The 17,887-nt window shown below is 43.2% G+C and overlaps 1 protein-coding gene across 2 annotated transcripts in view; it reads right to left on the reverse strand.

Annotated features, from left to right (window-relative positions):
* Positions 1-17,887, reverse strand: part of SND1 (staphylococcal nuclease and tudor domain containing 1) — a 627,617-nt gene that overhangs the window by 405,128 nt on the left and 204,602 nt on the right. For both annotated transcript variants that reach the window (XM_040413516.1, XM_040413515.1), the window contains exon 12: positions 17,439-17,539. In XM_040413516.1, coding sequence (XP_040269450.1) covers positions 17,439-17,539 — 101 coding nt within the window. The remainder of the gene's footprint in view (positions 1-17,438; positions 17,540-17,887) is intronic.

A 17,887-nucleotide genomic window follows, 5' to 3' on the forward strand; every position in this document is an offset into this window, starting at 1 on the left:
CAGCATTTTCTCTGTCCAAAAAAACGGAAAAAGGGACTGAACTGATGCATCCTGAACGGAATGCTCTCCATTCAGAATGCATTAGGATAAAACTGATCAGTTTGTTTTCTGGTACTGAGGGCCTAGGACGGAACTCTATACCGGAAAACAAAACCGCTAGCGTGAAAGTACCCTAAAACTGGCGCCGCTACACTCCATGAAGCAGTGGCATCTGAGCATGTGCCGTTTGGTGATCCTTATGAACTACACATCACCAACGTGCTAGGCTAAGGGTACTTTCACACTTGCGTTTTTCTTTTCCGGTGCCGAGTTCCGTCCTAGGGGCTCAAATCCAGAAAAGAACTGATCATTTTTATCCTAATGCATTCTGAATGGAGAGAAATCCGTTCAGGATGCATCAGGATGTCTTCAGTTCAGTCTTTTTGACTGATCAGACTTTTCAGAAAACTGTAGCATGTTGTATTTTTACCTCCGGCCAGAAATCCGGAACACTTTGACTGAACGCCCATTGACTTGCATTAACGCCGGATCCGGCGCCGTGTGTTCTGTCAAAACAGATCCGGCTTTTGCATGTTAAACCCGAAAAATGTGAAAAAAAAGTTAAAGTCCATAAATGGCGGATCCGTTTTTTCTAGGGATGTCCTGATACCATTTTTTTAAGACTGAGTACGAGTAGCGATACTTTTAAGTACTCACCGATACCAATTTTAACAATAAAAAATACACACACATGTATTTTGTGACCACAGACCAACCAAAAGGCCCAAAAACAAAACTATAACATTGTTTAAGTACAAGAGGCAGTGTATCAGATGTCTGTGGGCAAAGTCATGGGCAACATGAATAAAAAAAACACTTGAGGTTCCAAGGAGAGTTAGGAGACGTTCTACTGTATGGGGGCAGCCACAAGGAGACGTTCTACTGTATGGGGGCAGCCACAAGGAGACGTTCTACTGTATGGGGGCAGCCACAAGGAGACGTTCTACTGTATGGGGCAGCCACAAGGAGACGTTCTACTGTATGGGGGCAGCCACAAGGAGACGTTCTACTGTATGGAGACGGTGGCGGCCGCTGCGGAAAGTGTGAATCAGAGCAGCCGCGGGAAAAAGTCTCTTTCCAGACACCACATGCAGAATTGGTCACGTCGGATGGCTGTGGGCGGAGTCTTAAACATGCGAGGAGCCGGGGACAGCGGAGGCCGCTGGTAATCAGGGCGAGGGGCGGAGACTGGGAGCAAGAAGAAGCTGTTTTTGCTGTGCGAGATGCAGGGGCAGGCCGCGAACAGACACAGACACATTTAGAAGCGGCGCACAGGTATCTGCAGTGGTATCGGGGACATTTGCACGAGTACAAGTACTCGTGCAAATGTCCGGTATCTGTCCCGATACCGATACTGGTATCGGGACATCCCTAGTTTTTTTCCAATGCATTTTTTCATTGTGATCAAAATCCTGATCAGGATTCAAATGTAATCAGTTTTCACATGTTTTTCCGGATCCGGCGGGCAGTTCCGTTGACTGAATTGAACGCCGGATTCAAACAACGCTAGTGTGAAAGTAGCCTAACAGTAGATGCTGAAGTCTCCCCAGCTTGTGACAAGAAAGTGGCGTCATATGGGAGAAGTGCACGGGCGCGCATACCGCCCTCCCACTCCATTTCCTCAGAAGTGGTGTATGAGAAGCATAATAAAGTACGAGTGGGCATTGTGTTTAGTCCATATGCTTCCTCGTTTGAGGCTCTACTGGAGGGTTTTGCTGGGACATGTAGTTTCACTGACGAGGAAACTGTCAGGCTGAAGAGGGAGCTTACTGCAGAGGGAGTGCACTGTGGTGCAGCACTAGCTGTTGCTACAGAGCCCATATACTAGAGTAGTGGTGCCTTAAGCAGTGTTCTGGTAGTGGCATAAATACATGATATACTGCTGTGCGACCGCTATCCCACAAGTTACTTCGCAATATAGAGCACATAGATGTGGATGCATGAGGTGGGGTATGTACTAGACCTAAAGGGAATACACAGGTCATGAGTCCCATGGAGAGTATTAACCCTTATACAGTATAACAGGGATGGCCAACCTGTGGCTCTCCAGCTGTTGCAAAACTACAACTCCCAGCATGCCCCGACAGCCTACATCTATCAGTCTACAGCAGGGCATGGTGGGAATTGTAGTTTTACAACAGCTGGAGAGCGGCAGGTTGGCCAGCCCTGCAGTATAACATCCCCTGCTGGCCCTCATACAGTATAACATCTCCTTGTTGGATGGGTATTTATCATGAGATATCTCATTATCGCAATAAATTACTTTAGTTCTGCTCCCGAGTAACGATTTCTGCAGAAAATATTATTTTGGCCCTAGGAGACAGGGGGTGCAGTTATGTAGTAGGAGGGTCCATACAGCGATTAGCTGCCGAGCTATAAGACTCAGGACTCCGTGTCTACTGGATGTGCTTGGTGCAGGACCGCCAGAATATTTTTGGGAGATTCACTCTGCTGCTTTCTTCTTGGATGAGCCGACAAGGAGAAACCATCACAAGCAGAAGGTAAAGGATACAGGCTAAAGCTCAATCACAAGATGCAAGTCTCTGAATAGTCAGAGGCACAATAGGAACCATATCATGGGGGACCATATTATTAGGTTAAATCAGAGGGGTTAAAAAAATAAAATAATAAAGAGATAGTAGACAACCTGTAAGTGTCACAACAACTAAAATAGGTATACATAATGCATGCAAAAGGGCCTCTCCATTTTTCTTAGGAGTCTGTTTTGGCACAATATTTTTAGTGGATACGATGCTGAGGAAAGCCCCATGCATAAGTACAGCAGCACCCGCTCTATTCTCTTCCAGGCTCAATTAACCACAAACCACATTTTTTGGTGACAGGCCAAAACTAGAACAGATCAGAGCCCATACCATAATTTCGATTCCTGGGATATGCCATACATGCACCAGATGGGGAAAAAAAGGCATAGGCGAACCACCCTGAGTACTAATCTGTGCTTTTTTTAAATCTAAGTTTTCTATGAAATGTGGGATTGTTGCAGAACAAACCTTAGCAGTTTATAATAAGAGGTCCTATGGGTAATTCATGTTGTCCATTGTTAGGGCGGCATAAACTACCTAGTTTCTTTAATTGCATGTGAAATTCACTCTACAGTCCGTAACAACGATATAGACTCTCCAGATGTTTGATATTAATGGCCTATTCTCTAGACAGATAGAAATCAGATTGGTGGGGATGCTACAGAACTGCCAATCCGCCGATCGGGGCAGGGGCTGGCCCGGGAACTATATGGTGGACAGAATCACAATGTTCTGGGTACTGCAGCTCAGCTGCAAGGGAATGGGAGTGAAGCTGCTGGAAGCCACAGTGGACTAAACAGTCTGCCTACTGCACAGTTTCTGCCACTAGCCCAAAACAGCTGATAGAGCAGGAGCCCTGACAATCACAAAATATCCGAAATCATGAAATCCTGAAAGCACCTCCAGAACATCATCCTTCACGCAGACAACGGCAGTGCTTTATCTGCCTGCAAGTATCCTACAAGGGTAATATACACAGCGACATGGCTCATGTATAAAACACAAATTAACTTTTCTGTGTAAGGGTGATTTTTACATTTTACATTTCCAGTTCTTTCACACTAGAGTTTAAGTTTTCCGGTATTGAGATCATCATAGGGTCTCAATATCAGGGGGGGGGGGGGGGGGGGGACACCTCAGTTTTGTCCCCATTCATGATCAATGGGGACAAAACCAAAACTGGACTGAACAGAACGGAATGCTCCAAAATGCATTCCATTACGTTTAGGCCTCTTTCACACTCCATTTGCCGGAAGTGCCCGCCGGATCCGTAAAACCGCAAGTGAACTGAAAGCATTTGAAGACGGATCCGTCTTCAAAATGCGTTCAGTGTTACTATGGCACCCAGGACGCTATTAAAGTCCTGGCTGCCATAGTAGTAGTGGGGAGCGGGGGAGCAGTATACTTACAGTCCGTGCGGCTCCCGGGGCACTCCAGAATGACGTCAGAGCGCCCCATGCGCATAGATGACGTGATCCATGCGACACGTCATCCATGCGCGTGGGGCGCCCGACGTCACTCTGAAGAGCCCCGGGAGCCACACGGACGGCAAGTATACTGCCCCCCCCTCCCCACTACACTTTACTATGGCAACCAGGACTTTAGCGTCCCGGCAGCCATGGTAACCATTCAGAAAAAGCTAAACGTCGGATCCGGTAATGCGCCGAAACGACGTTTAGCTTAAGGCCGGATCCGGATTAATGCCTTTCAATGGGCATTAATTCCGGATCCGGCCTTGCGGCAAGTGTTCAGGATTTTTGACCGGAGCAAAAAGCACAGCATGCTGCGGTATTTTCTCCGGCCAAAAAACGTTCCGTTCCGGAACTGAAGACATCCTGATGCATCCTGAACGGATTTCTCTCCATTCAGAATGCATGGGGATAATCCTGATCAGGATTCTTCCGGCATAGAGCCCCGACGACGGAACTCTATGCCGGAACACAACAACGCAAGTGTGAAAGAGCCCTTAGTTGCGTTCCCATACCGAAGAGCAAAATGCAACAATGTTGTATTTTGCTTTCAGTCCTGGGATGCGGAGCAACACTGATCCGGCATGACCCCCAATACAAGTCAATGGGGACAGATCCATTTTCTCTGCCACAATAGAAAGCGGATTCTTCCCCATTGACTTTCAATGGAGTAAATGACGGATCCGTCATGGCTATGTTAAAGATAATACAACCGGATCCGTTTATAATGGATGCACACTGTTGTATGATCAGCAACGGACACGTTTTTGCTGATCCCTGCCGGATCCAGCAAAAACACTAGTGTGAAAATAGCCTAACAAGTCACTCTAGACTCAAAAGTACAGAAACAAAATAAAAAATTGAGATTACTACAACAAAGTCCAAACACAAACTTGCCCTTAAAGTATAACTGTCGTATTTTTTTTTTTTTTTTTTGGAGTATTGGCTTGTGGTGATTAATATCTCCTTGGTGGCCCTATTTCAACTTTTCACTGTGTATTAAATTACCCCTTAATTCCACAGTTTTGTTCCCTGTACTGCCTACTTTTACCTGTGCTTAAAATAGGGTTGCTAGGCATGGTCCGTCTATCTGTTGAAGGACGGAGGACGCAGAAGCACGCTGCGTGCAAAGTCAGATTACTGACAGCCAGGAACTGTAAGTAAATGATTAAAGCCAGGTCCTCCCCAGCAGCTGATAACAGTGCCTAGGCTGTGTGCACTTCTCCCTGTCCCTGCGCTTGGCAGACGCTCCCTCACTCAGCAGAGCTGGAGAATGCAGAGTTGAAGCAGCGCACAACAGGGAAGGGAGATCTGCCATCTGCTCAGTGTATAAATGAAAGCAACATGTGGTAACAGGACCCCTTTGTGCTGCAGGAGTTAACCCTTTAGGGGGGAAGGCTCTGGTTACTGCCACTTTTGAGGGGCTATTGTTGGCTAGTGAGGGCAGGCGGGATTAGCCTCAGGGTGAGGGCAGTGGCGGCCATCTTAACTGAATAGTGAGACTGCAGTTTTATGCAGACTGGTTGCTAAGGGCTGAATCTTATTAAATATGGGGTAAGTCAGTCTAATAGTAACTGATTCTGGAATATCATGTTATTAGTAACTACATATATGAAAATTGAAATTAGGGTCCAAGTGTGACAGTTATCCTTTAAGGACTCATGCACACGACCATTGCTTTGGTCCGCATCCGAACCACAGTTTATACGGCTTAGATGCCGACCAATTCACTTCAATGGGGCTGCAAAAGATACTGACAGCACTATGTGTGCTTTCCGCCTCTGTTGCTCAGTTCCGTGGTCAGCAAAAAAAATATATAACCTGTCCTATACTTGTCAGTTTTGTGGACAAGAATAGGCAGTTATATTAATGGCTGTCTGTGCCATTCTGCAAATTGCGGAATGCAGACAGACGCCATCCGTGTTTTGTGGATTCGCAATTTGCAGACCGCAAAACACACAACGGTCATGTGCATGAGGCCTAATACTGAGCTCTAGCATCTTCTGTTCAGTGCTAGCAGTAAGCTCAGTAAAATAAGTTTATACAAGAAGGCAGATGAGGCGGACTGCTACTTGAAGTAGATCAGGACACTAAAGACCTTCAGTGTCAGATGGGGATAAATAATATTTCAGCATTTCCAGGAACTACAAGCAACATGATACACATCCAATCCATGTGACAGTGATACAAAGAAAACCTGTGTTAATATCAAAGTCTTCTAACCCCAGCTTGGGATGATCCGATTCAGAAATTCTGCAAGGTCATAAAGCTTATCTGACAATTAATCTATTCGAAGCATTAAACTCTCCAACCGCACAGCACCCAGGGGCTCAGACCAGCTGCAGTAAACATTTTGGTATTAATTAAAATCCCAGCATGCCCTGCAAGGCAAACCTATAACTCTTAAGCTGGAGTGCAGCTTCCAGAACCCCTGAATGATATTTTTTTCCTACACCCCTGAAAATACATTGTAGTAACCAATATTCAATGATTTTAAGATCCACGGTGCCTGCAAAACATTGTACATTATACATGTATAGGAACATACTCCTTTTACTTGGAGCCCTTAGACAACTGTACAACCGGAGTTTTCCCTTAAAGGGGGAGTACTAACTTTTTAAAGGGGTTATGCAGTGCGATATTGATGACCTATCCTCAACATCGGTTATCAATTCCAGAACAGCGTGGATCGGCCTCTTGGAACCCCGTGGATGACTGAAGGAATCACGCCACTCATGCGAGTACTGCATCCTCTTCATTGTATAAAGGCTAAGGACATCTTTGGGGCAATTTTTTTTTTATTGCATTCTACTCTTTTTGGGCTACAAATCATTTTTTCCAATACTGTTTATTAAAAATGTTTAGCACTTTTCTCTACACAGATTTCAGTTTTTGTTTACAGAATAGAAGGCTTTCTGTTCACAGCGAGTCCTGACAGAAGCATGTGCAGCCCTGATCTCTGAACTCCTGACAGCTCAAAAACCCATTATTAGGCCTCATGCATACAACCGTTGTTGTGTTCCGTTCCGCAAAATGGGGTGCCGTTGTTCCGTGATCCGTTTCCGTGTGTCTTCCTTTATTTTTGGAGGATCACCAGACATGAAGGAAAGGAAAGTTTTAAAAAAAAAAAAAAACTAAGACAGGTTTGCCATGCAAATGATAGGGAAAAAACGGACACGGATGACAATCTTGTGTGCCTCAGTGTTTTTTAGCGGTCCCATTGACTTGAATGGGTCCGCAAACCGTTTTCTGCGAAAATAATAGGACAGGTTATATTTTTTTGACGGACTGGAACCACGGATCACGGATGCGGATGACAAACGGTGCATTAGCCGAGTTTTCAACGGACCCATTGAAAGTCAATGGGTCCGCAGAAAATCACAAAAAACGGCACAACGGACAAGGAATATAACAACGGTCGTGTGCATGAGGCCTTAGTTTGAGTTGTGAGAAGCCCAGAGATAAAGGGCTAAACATGAGCGGTCAGGGCTTCTGAACAGAAAGTGTACTAATCTGTAAATATACAGATACAGACTAATAAACACCAAATTAAAAAATTATATGTAGGCCAAAATTACTAAATGGCATGCGCATAGCCTTTAAGTGCACACAGTCTAGAATATAGCAGCAAGGCAGTAAAATTGCAATTGCTCGGCCCATTTACTTGATTGAGACAAGCAGGATAGGAGATAACTGATTGATGGGGGTCTACCACTAGCATTCTTATGTGTAAAGGGCTTTTTTTTTTTTTTTTTTGAAGTAAATAAATCTTTGTACAATGAAAGATGAACCAAATATATGCTTTGCATTTCACTCACCAACGTCTGTGGTGCTGTCAATATACGAGAACATTTTAGTTTAGATCCATAGGTTGAAAACCTAATGAAACACAATGCAGGGAGACACCAGGCAATCCCCTGTGATAAAGCAGCAGACGTCTCCAGATCTGATAGTTTGCAATGATGTTTAAGAATAGGTAGAGATGTCATTTACCAGACAGTGGCCTAAACGACAGATCTGTAGCCAACTCTCAGTTGTGAGAAGCATTAGATTACGTTTTCCAGCTGTTCACAGTCTGGAAATGGATTCTGAAAATAGCGAGGGACTGAAACATTAGGAAGTTGCACATCTTTTCTTTCCTCAAAAGATAGAGGGGATTTCTGTCTTAGGCGTCGTTCATACAACATTTTGTGCTTCTAAAACAATGCCAAATTGTTTAGTTTTGAAAAAAGCTCCCAGCTAAATCTGATGTGCTCTTCAGTCTGACCAGTATATAAGAATACACCATTTTTCTGGTATAGGGTATGGCAATGTGTAATAAAAATTTCAGATGCATGAAGACTACCTACATGCTCAGTACAGGAAGTCTCAGGCTAATGAATGGATTCCGTTTTAATTTCCACTATAAGGGCATATTCAAATGTAGCAATCATGGGGGATTATTGCCGCGACTACCACAACATAACACGTTTAGGACAAATTCAAAGCAAAATAGCAACATTTTTGCCATGATTCAGTAGCAAAAATGTCAAATGGCCACTGTGTCCAAGAATACCTCAAGTTGACCAATGTTCTAGTAAGATGCAGCTCGTTTTGACAATTAAATTACAGAATGGAACAAAACATATTAAAAATTCCAGGGAGGACTATAAAAAAAATAAAAAAAATAAAGGTCAGACAGTTTAATCCTCAAGTGCAGCTTTCATCTCATACACAAAGCTCAGGGTGTAAACACTAGCACCATGTCTAACTTTAGCAACAGCCTAAAGCCAGGAGTATAACTGGATATTTTAGAAATATATTAGCGCTGTTGTGATCTCAAAGGCCCAGCAGTAAACAGAGTGATAAAAGGGTAATCTAGCCCAGTTTTATATAGCTCAGAACATCTTTTTGTCTCCTTGGTTTCAAAGGTGAAGATGGAAAAAGCTGCGCTATCTATGTATGGCCTCAGATATCCAGTTAGGTGCATATATATTTGAACACTGAAAGAATTTTTTTTTGATTACCCGTTTACTAAAACATATTCAAGTTTTAGTTATATAATGGACATTGACAAAGTCCAGACCTTTAGCTTTTATTTGAGGGTATCCAAATTAAAAATTGGATGAAGGGTTTAGGAGTTTCAGCTCCTTTACATGTTGCACACAGTTTTTAAAAAGGGACCTAAAGTAATTGGACAATTGACTAAAAGGCTGTTTCATGGACAGGTGTGGGCAATTCCTTCATTATTTCATTCTCAATTAAGCACATAAAAGGCCTGGAGCTGATTTGAGGTGTGGTGCTTGCATTTTGAAAATTTTGCTGTGTTTCCTCCTTTTTTTGCTGAATGGGACATTATTGGTGGTAAATATCTCATCATATGAATTAACACATGGTGAACTAATGTTGTTAAATAAGGGGTTGTCCTTTTGCCCGTTAACTAACTGATGGTTTCAAAATGAAATTTATTTGCAAAATTTCTTTAGACTGATTAAACTGAGGGTGTTCTTGAATGATCAAGAGCTGATGAACAGGTCTAGTCCAGCAGGCACTATGGATGGAGAACACAGTATGCTTACACTCAGGGAGTTGGGCCTACATCTTGCAGGTGACTTTCAGCCTCCGCTTAGTCATAAGGCGGTTGACACATATATTTCCCTGGTCAGATCGGATATCATGAAGTTGAGGAAACATATGCTAGATAAACGGGGTTCCAATCGGACCAGGGAAGAAAGTGATGCCCTCCCCTCTCTCAGCTGGCATAAGGAATTAACCATCAAAGCGGCTGATAAGGGAGGAGTGATTGTCATCATAAACACGGATAAAAATGTTGCAGAGATTAGGAGTCAGTTGCAGGATAGGGAAGTGTGCAGACCGGTTAAGGCTACTTTCACACTTGCGGCAGAGAGATCCGGCAAGCAGTTCCGTCGCCGGAACTGCCTGCCGGATCAGGCAAAATGTATGCTAACTGATGGCATTAGTAAGACTGATCAGGATCCTGATCAGTCTTAAAAATGCCTGATCAGTCGAAAAAATGCATTGAAATGCCGGATCCGTCTTTCCGGTGTCATCCGGCAAAAACGGATCCGGCATTTATTTTTTCACCTTTTTTTCAGTCTGCGCATGCGCATACCGGAAGGACGGATCCGGCATTCCGGTATTCTGAATGCCGGATCCGGCACTAATACATTCCTATGGGAAAAAATGCCTGATCCGGCATTCAGGCAAGTCTTCAGTTTTTTTAGCCGGAGATAAAACCGTAGCATGCTACGGTTTTCTCTTTTGCCTGATAAGTCAAAACGACTGAACTGAAGACATCCTGATGCAAACTGAACGGATTACTCTCCATTCAGAATGCATGGGGACATACCTGATCAGTTTTTTTCCGGTATAGAGCCCTTGTGACGGAACTCTATGCCGGAAAAGAACAACGCAAGTGTGAAAGTAGCCTAAAGGGGTTGTCTGAGTTATTTTTTTGTTCTATGTTCCTAACTGGGCAAATGTAACAGCTTTCCAATTCACTCACTTTATCTCCAGTGGCTGGTTTCTCAGATTTCACTGAGGGTCACATGACCTGTGAGGTCAGCTACTCTACCTGCTCTGATAAACTTAGTTTACAAGCCTGTAAACGAGACATCACTGTGCTGGCCACGCCCCCTTCACTGCCTCTCTCCTAGGATTCTTAACCCCTTCAGCTGCACACACTGGGTATCTGCAGCAGTGACAATTCTGGGCACAGGAGCTGAAGGACTAGAGAGCATTGAACAAGAAGGTAGGGGGAAGATCCTGTTTGTATTATCAGTGTCATTATACAGCTGGAACTTGTAGTCCTACATTCACTCCCTTAGCAGTGCAGAGGGAGGGGCAGAGGTTGTTTTTATTGCATGTAAACAAAGGGCCAGAAAGGACCAGGGAAATGAGGAAATATATATTTATTTTTTGCATAAAACTTGCTTAGCTTAGTTATATATTGCTGCCCATCAGAATTTCAGTGCTATATTATATATATATATATATATATATATATATATATATTTTTTTTTTTTTTTTTTTTTTTTTTTCATAACTCGGACAACCCCTTTAATATGGATCCAAAATTTGAGATTATGAGAAAGATAATGATCTTGGTTGATAATGCTTATGCTAATAATCTTATTGATGGAAAATTGCATTCCTTTCTCATACAACAACATCCGGTAACACCAATACTGTACACGTTGCCCGAGATTCACAAGAATTTGCTAAAGCCTCTGCGTTTGCGTTTGCTCCCGCAGCTATCTTTTTGGATAAACTATTCAGAACATCAGCAACGGGGGCCGCGTCTTACATGAGAGACACGACAGATTTCCTTAATAAATTGAGAGACATCACATTCAGTGAGAGACAGGCTAGTAGTGTCCTTTGACTGTATAACAGCATTGAACATGAACGGGGTCTAGAAGCGATAGTCATTGGTATCTACTAACTATCCAGCGGAGTTGTGCGAGTTTGTGTGTTCCCTGTTGGACATTTTGTTGACCTGTAATTATTTCCGCTTTGAGGAGTTTTATATCCAGTATTGGGGGACTGCAATGGGGTCAAATATGGCCCTAACTAGGGGTGGGCGATATGGCCTAAAATCTATATTGCGATATAATTTTAAGCCTGTGCGATATGAGATATACATATCGCGATATATTCTATATTTCGGGGGGGGGGGGTTAAACTTTTTTTTTTTTTTTAATACTTTTTATTTAATAACTATTAGCCTCCTTAGGTGCTAGAACCCTTGTCCTACTCACCCTAATAGAGCTCTATTAGGGTGAATAGGACTTCACACTCTCCCTGCTGCCATGTGCATAGTACACACAGCAGCAGGGAGCTGACTACGGCGGCCAGGGCTTCAGTAGCGTCCTGGCTGCCATGGTAACCGATCGGAGCCCCGCGATTACACTGCTGGGGCTCCGATCATAAGCTACCACCCTGGGGCCACTGCCACCAATGATTTAATCGTGTGGAAGGGGGGGGGGGGGAGGCCCGCAATTAATGTAATACTTTGAAGAGGGGGAGTAGAAGGGAGGGGCTGTGGCCACTGCGCCACCAATGAATATAGTTAATATGCCCGAATACAAATGTAGCTGCCTGCATATGCCAGCCATATCCCATACCTGGCCTCTATTACTGCGCGCCGTGATCTGCCGCAATTAATCCCTCAGGCTACGTTTGTATTAAGTCCCTCCCCTCCTCCTCTCTGTTCTCATTGGTGGCGCAGTGGCCACAGTCCCTCCCCTCCTCCTCCTAGTCTGTTCTCATTGGTGGTCAGCAGCAGCCGCACACAGTAGGGAGGGAGGGACTTTCTCCTTCTCCACTGTGCCGGCTCAGGAGAACATGGTGAGTGCCGAGAGCGGCGCATGTCATGTTCTACTGCAATAGGGCAATATAAACGAAATCTCTATCGTTGGCCAGATTTATATAGTTTATATCGCATATCGTCTATATCGCCCAGACGCCCACCCCTAGCCTCAACTTATGCAAACATATACATGACATACGTAGAAGAGTCATCTATATACCCATCCACCCTTTACCGATTTGTGAGGGGTTGGATGAGGTATATTGATGACATCTTCCTGATATTTAGGTAACGCAGATTCTCGTTGCAGAACCTGTGAGCCGTCCCACGTGGTCCGCAATGCCCCTCGTGACGTATCACCTGACTGTCATGCGACTCCAGGGGGCGTGTCCTTGGTTCCGTATTCAACAGCAGGTATTACAGCTGGAAAAAATGTCTTGCACTGTTTTGTTGTAGGTAATCTCGGATTATCCTTAAAACCGCTATTCTTTTAACCCTCACTGTTCAGTGCCAGACGCGTTTCGGGGTTAAAGGTACCCCTTCCTCATATTTTTAACAATTAGTGTTCTATTCAATAAATTATTATTTTTACCTTTCATGTGTCTCCAGTTATAGAGTGCCCCCCACTCAGTTCATTCACTTACGTAAAAGTTTTTAATGTAACATAAGTGAAGTTACCCGACGAAGAGTCGTGCTTATTGTTTTAAATTCTCTCTTTTTAGATTTCACAGATTTTCGTATGACACATGTCAGAGCTATAGGTGGATGTCAACAGATGCAATCGAGGAACTGGCTAATTGAACGATTGAAAACATCACTGGACTGCTGGTTTTATGCAATTGGGGGAATGTACTATGTATAGGTGCCTCTATATTGGCAGACCCATTTACCCTCCCTTCTTCTGACCTTGTGGTTTATGGGCATGATGGGTTATGGATCGTTTATACAGGGGAGCTCAGGATATTTAAAAATGAGGGGGTAGGCACTATTTAATCCCGAGGAGGTGGATGGATTAAATGTTAACATGTATGAAGGGGACATGGGGAGGGGCCCTCCTGATAGATTTTGGACCCAGTTGGAGCCTATATCAGGGCAGCATACCTCCCTACGGAGAGATTTTCTCATTTTGGTCCCCAGGTGTGAATGTTAGTTAGCGTTGTACTCTGGTGGAGGGATCCATTGATATATATATATATATATATATATATACACACACACATACATACACACATATATACATATATACATACACACACATATATATACACACGCCTTATAAATTTCCCCCACCACATGGATTGGGGTTTTATACCCAGGAGTCCTCTTACCATGGTCATTAACAAGCTTTTTATGGTACACCTCCTTGCATACCCGGCAGTGCCAGTATAGGTTTCATTGTTTGGATGAGCCTGTGTATATATAGCCGGTCCCAGACTGTAGGTGGGCTATCCACTGTCGTTATGTATATTTATGTGTATATATATGTACATGTTTTTTTGTGGTAACTGACTGGGCTAGGAAAGCGGCGCACTCTGAATATACTCATGCGATTAAATGGATCTCCAATGTATTTGGAATGAATTTGCAGTTGTTTGGAAGAAGACCGGGGGGTTGCTATGTTACCAGGACGCTTGTAGGCACGTGACAGATCAGCTGACTGGCGCTGGCTACAGCGTCCTGACAGCGACCTCAGTTTCCAGTCAGGTGAGCGGAAGTGGGTGTTGTCTCGGCCGCTATTCGATTCATAGAAGCCGCGCAAGCGAAATAGAGTGCTGGAGACGCAGTCTTTCCCGCGTGGTCCTGTTGACTACTATTCAGTACAGCTCTGACATAAGTGTCTGATGATACAAGTATGCACTAATGTGATAGTTATACAATGTGATGAGTATATGATAATGTCACTATGCGAGCACTGAGGAGGGGGAGGAGTTGACCTTCCTCTGTGGTAATTGCTTAACCAATCCCTGTATAGATGGCTCAATAAGATTTGTTCACTTGCACTATTCATGTATAGCTTGAAAAAGACTTGTAAAGTCAAAACGTTGCTTTGGTTCAGTGTCAATAAACACACAATTAGATTGAAGATTGGAGTGCTGCGGTTCCTTCCTATACCTTTTTTTAACCCAATAGAGCATGCATTTCACTTGATAAAGACTGAACTTCAGACAGAAAGGCACACAAACAAACAGCAACTGAAAAAACCGCTGCAGTAAAGGCCTGGCAGAGCATTAAAAAGGAGGAAACACAGCGTCTGGTGATGTCCATGAGTTCAAGACTTCAGGCAATCATTGCTAACAAAGGGCTTTCAACTAAGTATTAGAAATTAACATTTTATTTACAATTTATTTATTTTGTCCAATTACTTTTGAGCCCCTGAAATAAAGGGTTAGAGTATAAAAAAAAATGCTTTAGTTCCTCACATTTTTTTGCAATCATTTTGTTCATCCCATTGAATTAAAGCTGAAAGTCTGAACTTAAAATTGTTTTGTTCAAAATCCATTGTGGTAATGTACAGAAGAAAAATTTGAAAAATGTTGTCTCTGTCCAAATATATATGGACCTAAGTGGGATTGCGGTCTGCATTGTGCAGTATATTCAGCAAGGCATGTACTGCCAGCAATGTTAACCCCTTAGTGACCAGCCTGTTTTGGGCCTTACTGACCAGGTATATTTTTTTTCCTTTTTCATCATCGCATTCCAAGAGCTATAACTATTTTTCTGTCTATATAGCTTTATGAGGGCTTGTTTTTTGCAGGACAAGTTGTAGTTTTTAATGGCGCCATTTTGGGGTACACAACTTTCTGATGAACTTATTAACTCTTTCTTGGAGGAAGATGGGAAAAACAGCAATACTGCCACAGCGTTTTTACATTATAAATTTTACGGCATTTATTTTTAGGCATAAATAACACATCTTTATTCTGTAGGTCAATATGATTACAGCAATACCACAGGTTTTTTTTTTTTGTTTTTTTTTTTCATGTTTTACTGCAATAAAACACCTTTTTTTTAATAAAGGAGTTGTGTGAGGGATTGATTTTTGCGGGACAACTAGTATTTTTCATTGGTACCATTTAGGAGTAAATGGCGCTTTTTGATCGCTTATTACATTTTTTCGGTGGCACCTAAGAACACTTTATTTTATTTTTTACGGCGTTCACCGTAGGGGATAATTTACCTGATATTTATGTAGTCCAGGTCATTACCAAACAAGATTTATTTTTTTGCAATTTTTTTCATTGAAAAGCGTATTTTACATTTACTGAGGGCTGGTCTGGGGCCTACATGAGACCCCAGCCAGCCTTCACACACATCGGAACCCCACAATACATGTGGAAACGCCATTGCACACAGAATGTAAAGTGTTAAACAGCCCGGATCGGCACTCCTGCCAGTCCGGGCTGTTAGGGCAGGGCCGCGGCTCATGTGAGAGCCGGGGACCCATGCAGCGCTTAGGCTACTTTCTCACCTGCGTTAGGTGCGGATCAGTCTGGTATCCGTTCAGTACGGATCCGTCTGCATAACAAAGTCAAAGAAAAGTCTAAGTGTAAGTCAAACGGATCCGTCCTAACTTACATTGAAAGTCAATGGGGGACGGATCCGTTTACAATTGCACCAATATTGTGTCAATGTAAACGGATCCGTCCCCATTGACCAAGCAGCGTTTTGGTGTCCGCCTCCAGAGCGGAATGGAGGCGGAACGGAGCCAAACTGAAGCATTCTGAACGGATCCTTATCCATTCAGAATGCATTGGGGCTGAACTGATCCGTTTGGGGCCACTTGTGAGAGCCTTGATACGGATCTCACAGTCAGACCCGAAACGGCAGTGTGAAAGTAGCCTTAGACTGGGCCGCCGTAAACACACGTATGGGTGGTCACTAAGGGGTTAAGTTACTATATGTTTACCCATCTCAGCCTATGGGAGGATCAGCTTGCTTTTTCCTCTCTTTGCGCCTATGCAGAATTTAGTCTCTCCTTAATTCATAGCATGTTACTATATTCCATTTCAGCCTCCAAAGATTGAAGCAGCAGAATTATTCTAATTGGGCGAATAATGCACAGGCTAGGACTTAACAAGCAGGAGTGTAACTATAAGAGGTGCAAAGGTAACAGGCATCTGTGCCTGAATGCACCTAGAAAACTCAGATTAGTGCTAATTAGTGTTTAAGAGGTCAACAGAAAAGAGCTATACATGAGCCTTCAGATGATGGGAAAACAGACTAATAGAAATGGAATGTGTCCTTTCGTGACAATCAGCCACTCCATGGACTGGTCTAAAACTACCTTTAGCCAATAACCTCCTATAGACAGTCTGCCAGTTCCCAAACTACCCATTTGCAGTAACTCGCTCTATATGTTAAGTACTAAGCATTGATAACACTAAGTGTAGAGAAGGCAAACATTTTTCATACAAACTGTCAAAAGGACTGGTCTGCAGTTGCAGGACAACCCCAAAACATTCACCTCAGAACCAAGACCGTGAGGATATTCTGTTATAGGCCCTCTTCTGCTGTATCACTTGGATGCAGAAGGGGTTACAAAAAACAGACTAAGCTAATCCTTTGGAAGAACTGACTTTGTAAGCACATGTCTCAATTTGTGTGCAACTGGCAGATAAGGGCAATTTCCAGGTTCCAGTCGGCTTAGCAGCTCCTGGGAAAATGCTCTATTGTCTCATAAAGGGCTTTCTGTGGGAAAAACAGTATGGTCAAGAGCACTTTCCAAGACTAGCTGCTATGGAGAAGTACCTATGACAAATTACTAAAATATTTCCAGGAACACATACTATAAAACCTTACCGTGAAGACTTGTCACACAGTAAGGATAAGAAAGAAAATAAAAAAAATAAAAAATGTCCAAAATGCAGATGCTGCAGAAGGATCTTGGCATCCATGTCATAGTGGGTTTGTAGAAAACTTACTGGAAAAGCTGTATGTCAGCAAAATACATTCAATGATATTGTGTTAATCAGGGACTTAATGATGAAAGGGTAAGGAAGCACTTTTCCACCTACTCCAAGCAATACGCCATAAACCAATCAATTATAGCAAAGTTTTCACTGAGAAGTTACTTACATGCCACCAATAGTGACGGTTGCACAGGTACGCTCAGGAAACGCTGGAGTCGTTTCTGTGGCGGCACTAGCTGATCGGATGTAATCCACGTTTACATTTACCTAAAAGATAAAATGGGGAAAAAGCCGGAAAGATGCTTTAAAATGAAATAAACATAGGATAAAGGATATGATTACACAAGTTAGGCCTCTTTCACACGGGCATTGCGGGAAAATGTGCGGGTGCGTTCCGGGAACACCCGCGATTTTTCCGCGCGAGTGTAAAACATTGTAATGCGTTTTGCACTCGCGTGACAAAAATCGCGCATGTTTGGTACCCGAACTTCTTCACAGAAGTCGGGGCTTGGGATCGGTGTTTTGTAGATTGTATTATTTTCCCTTATAACATCGTTATAAGGGAAAATAATAGCATTCTGAATACAGAATGCATAGTAAAACATCGCTGGAGGG

This window comes from Bufo bufo, chromosome 1 (assembly GCF_905171765.1).
Source record: "Bufo bufo chromosome 1, aBufBuf1.1, whole genome shotgun sequence".
NCBI lineage: Eukaryota > Metazoa > Chordata > Amphibia > Anura > Bufonidae > Bufo > Bufo bufo.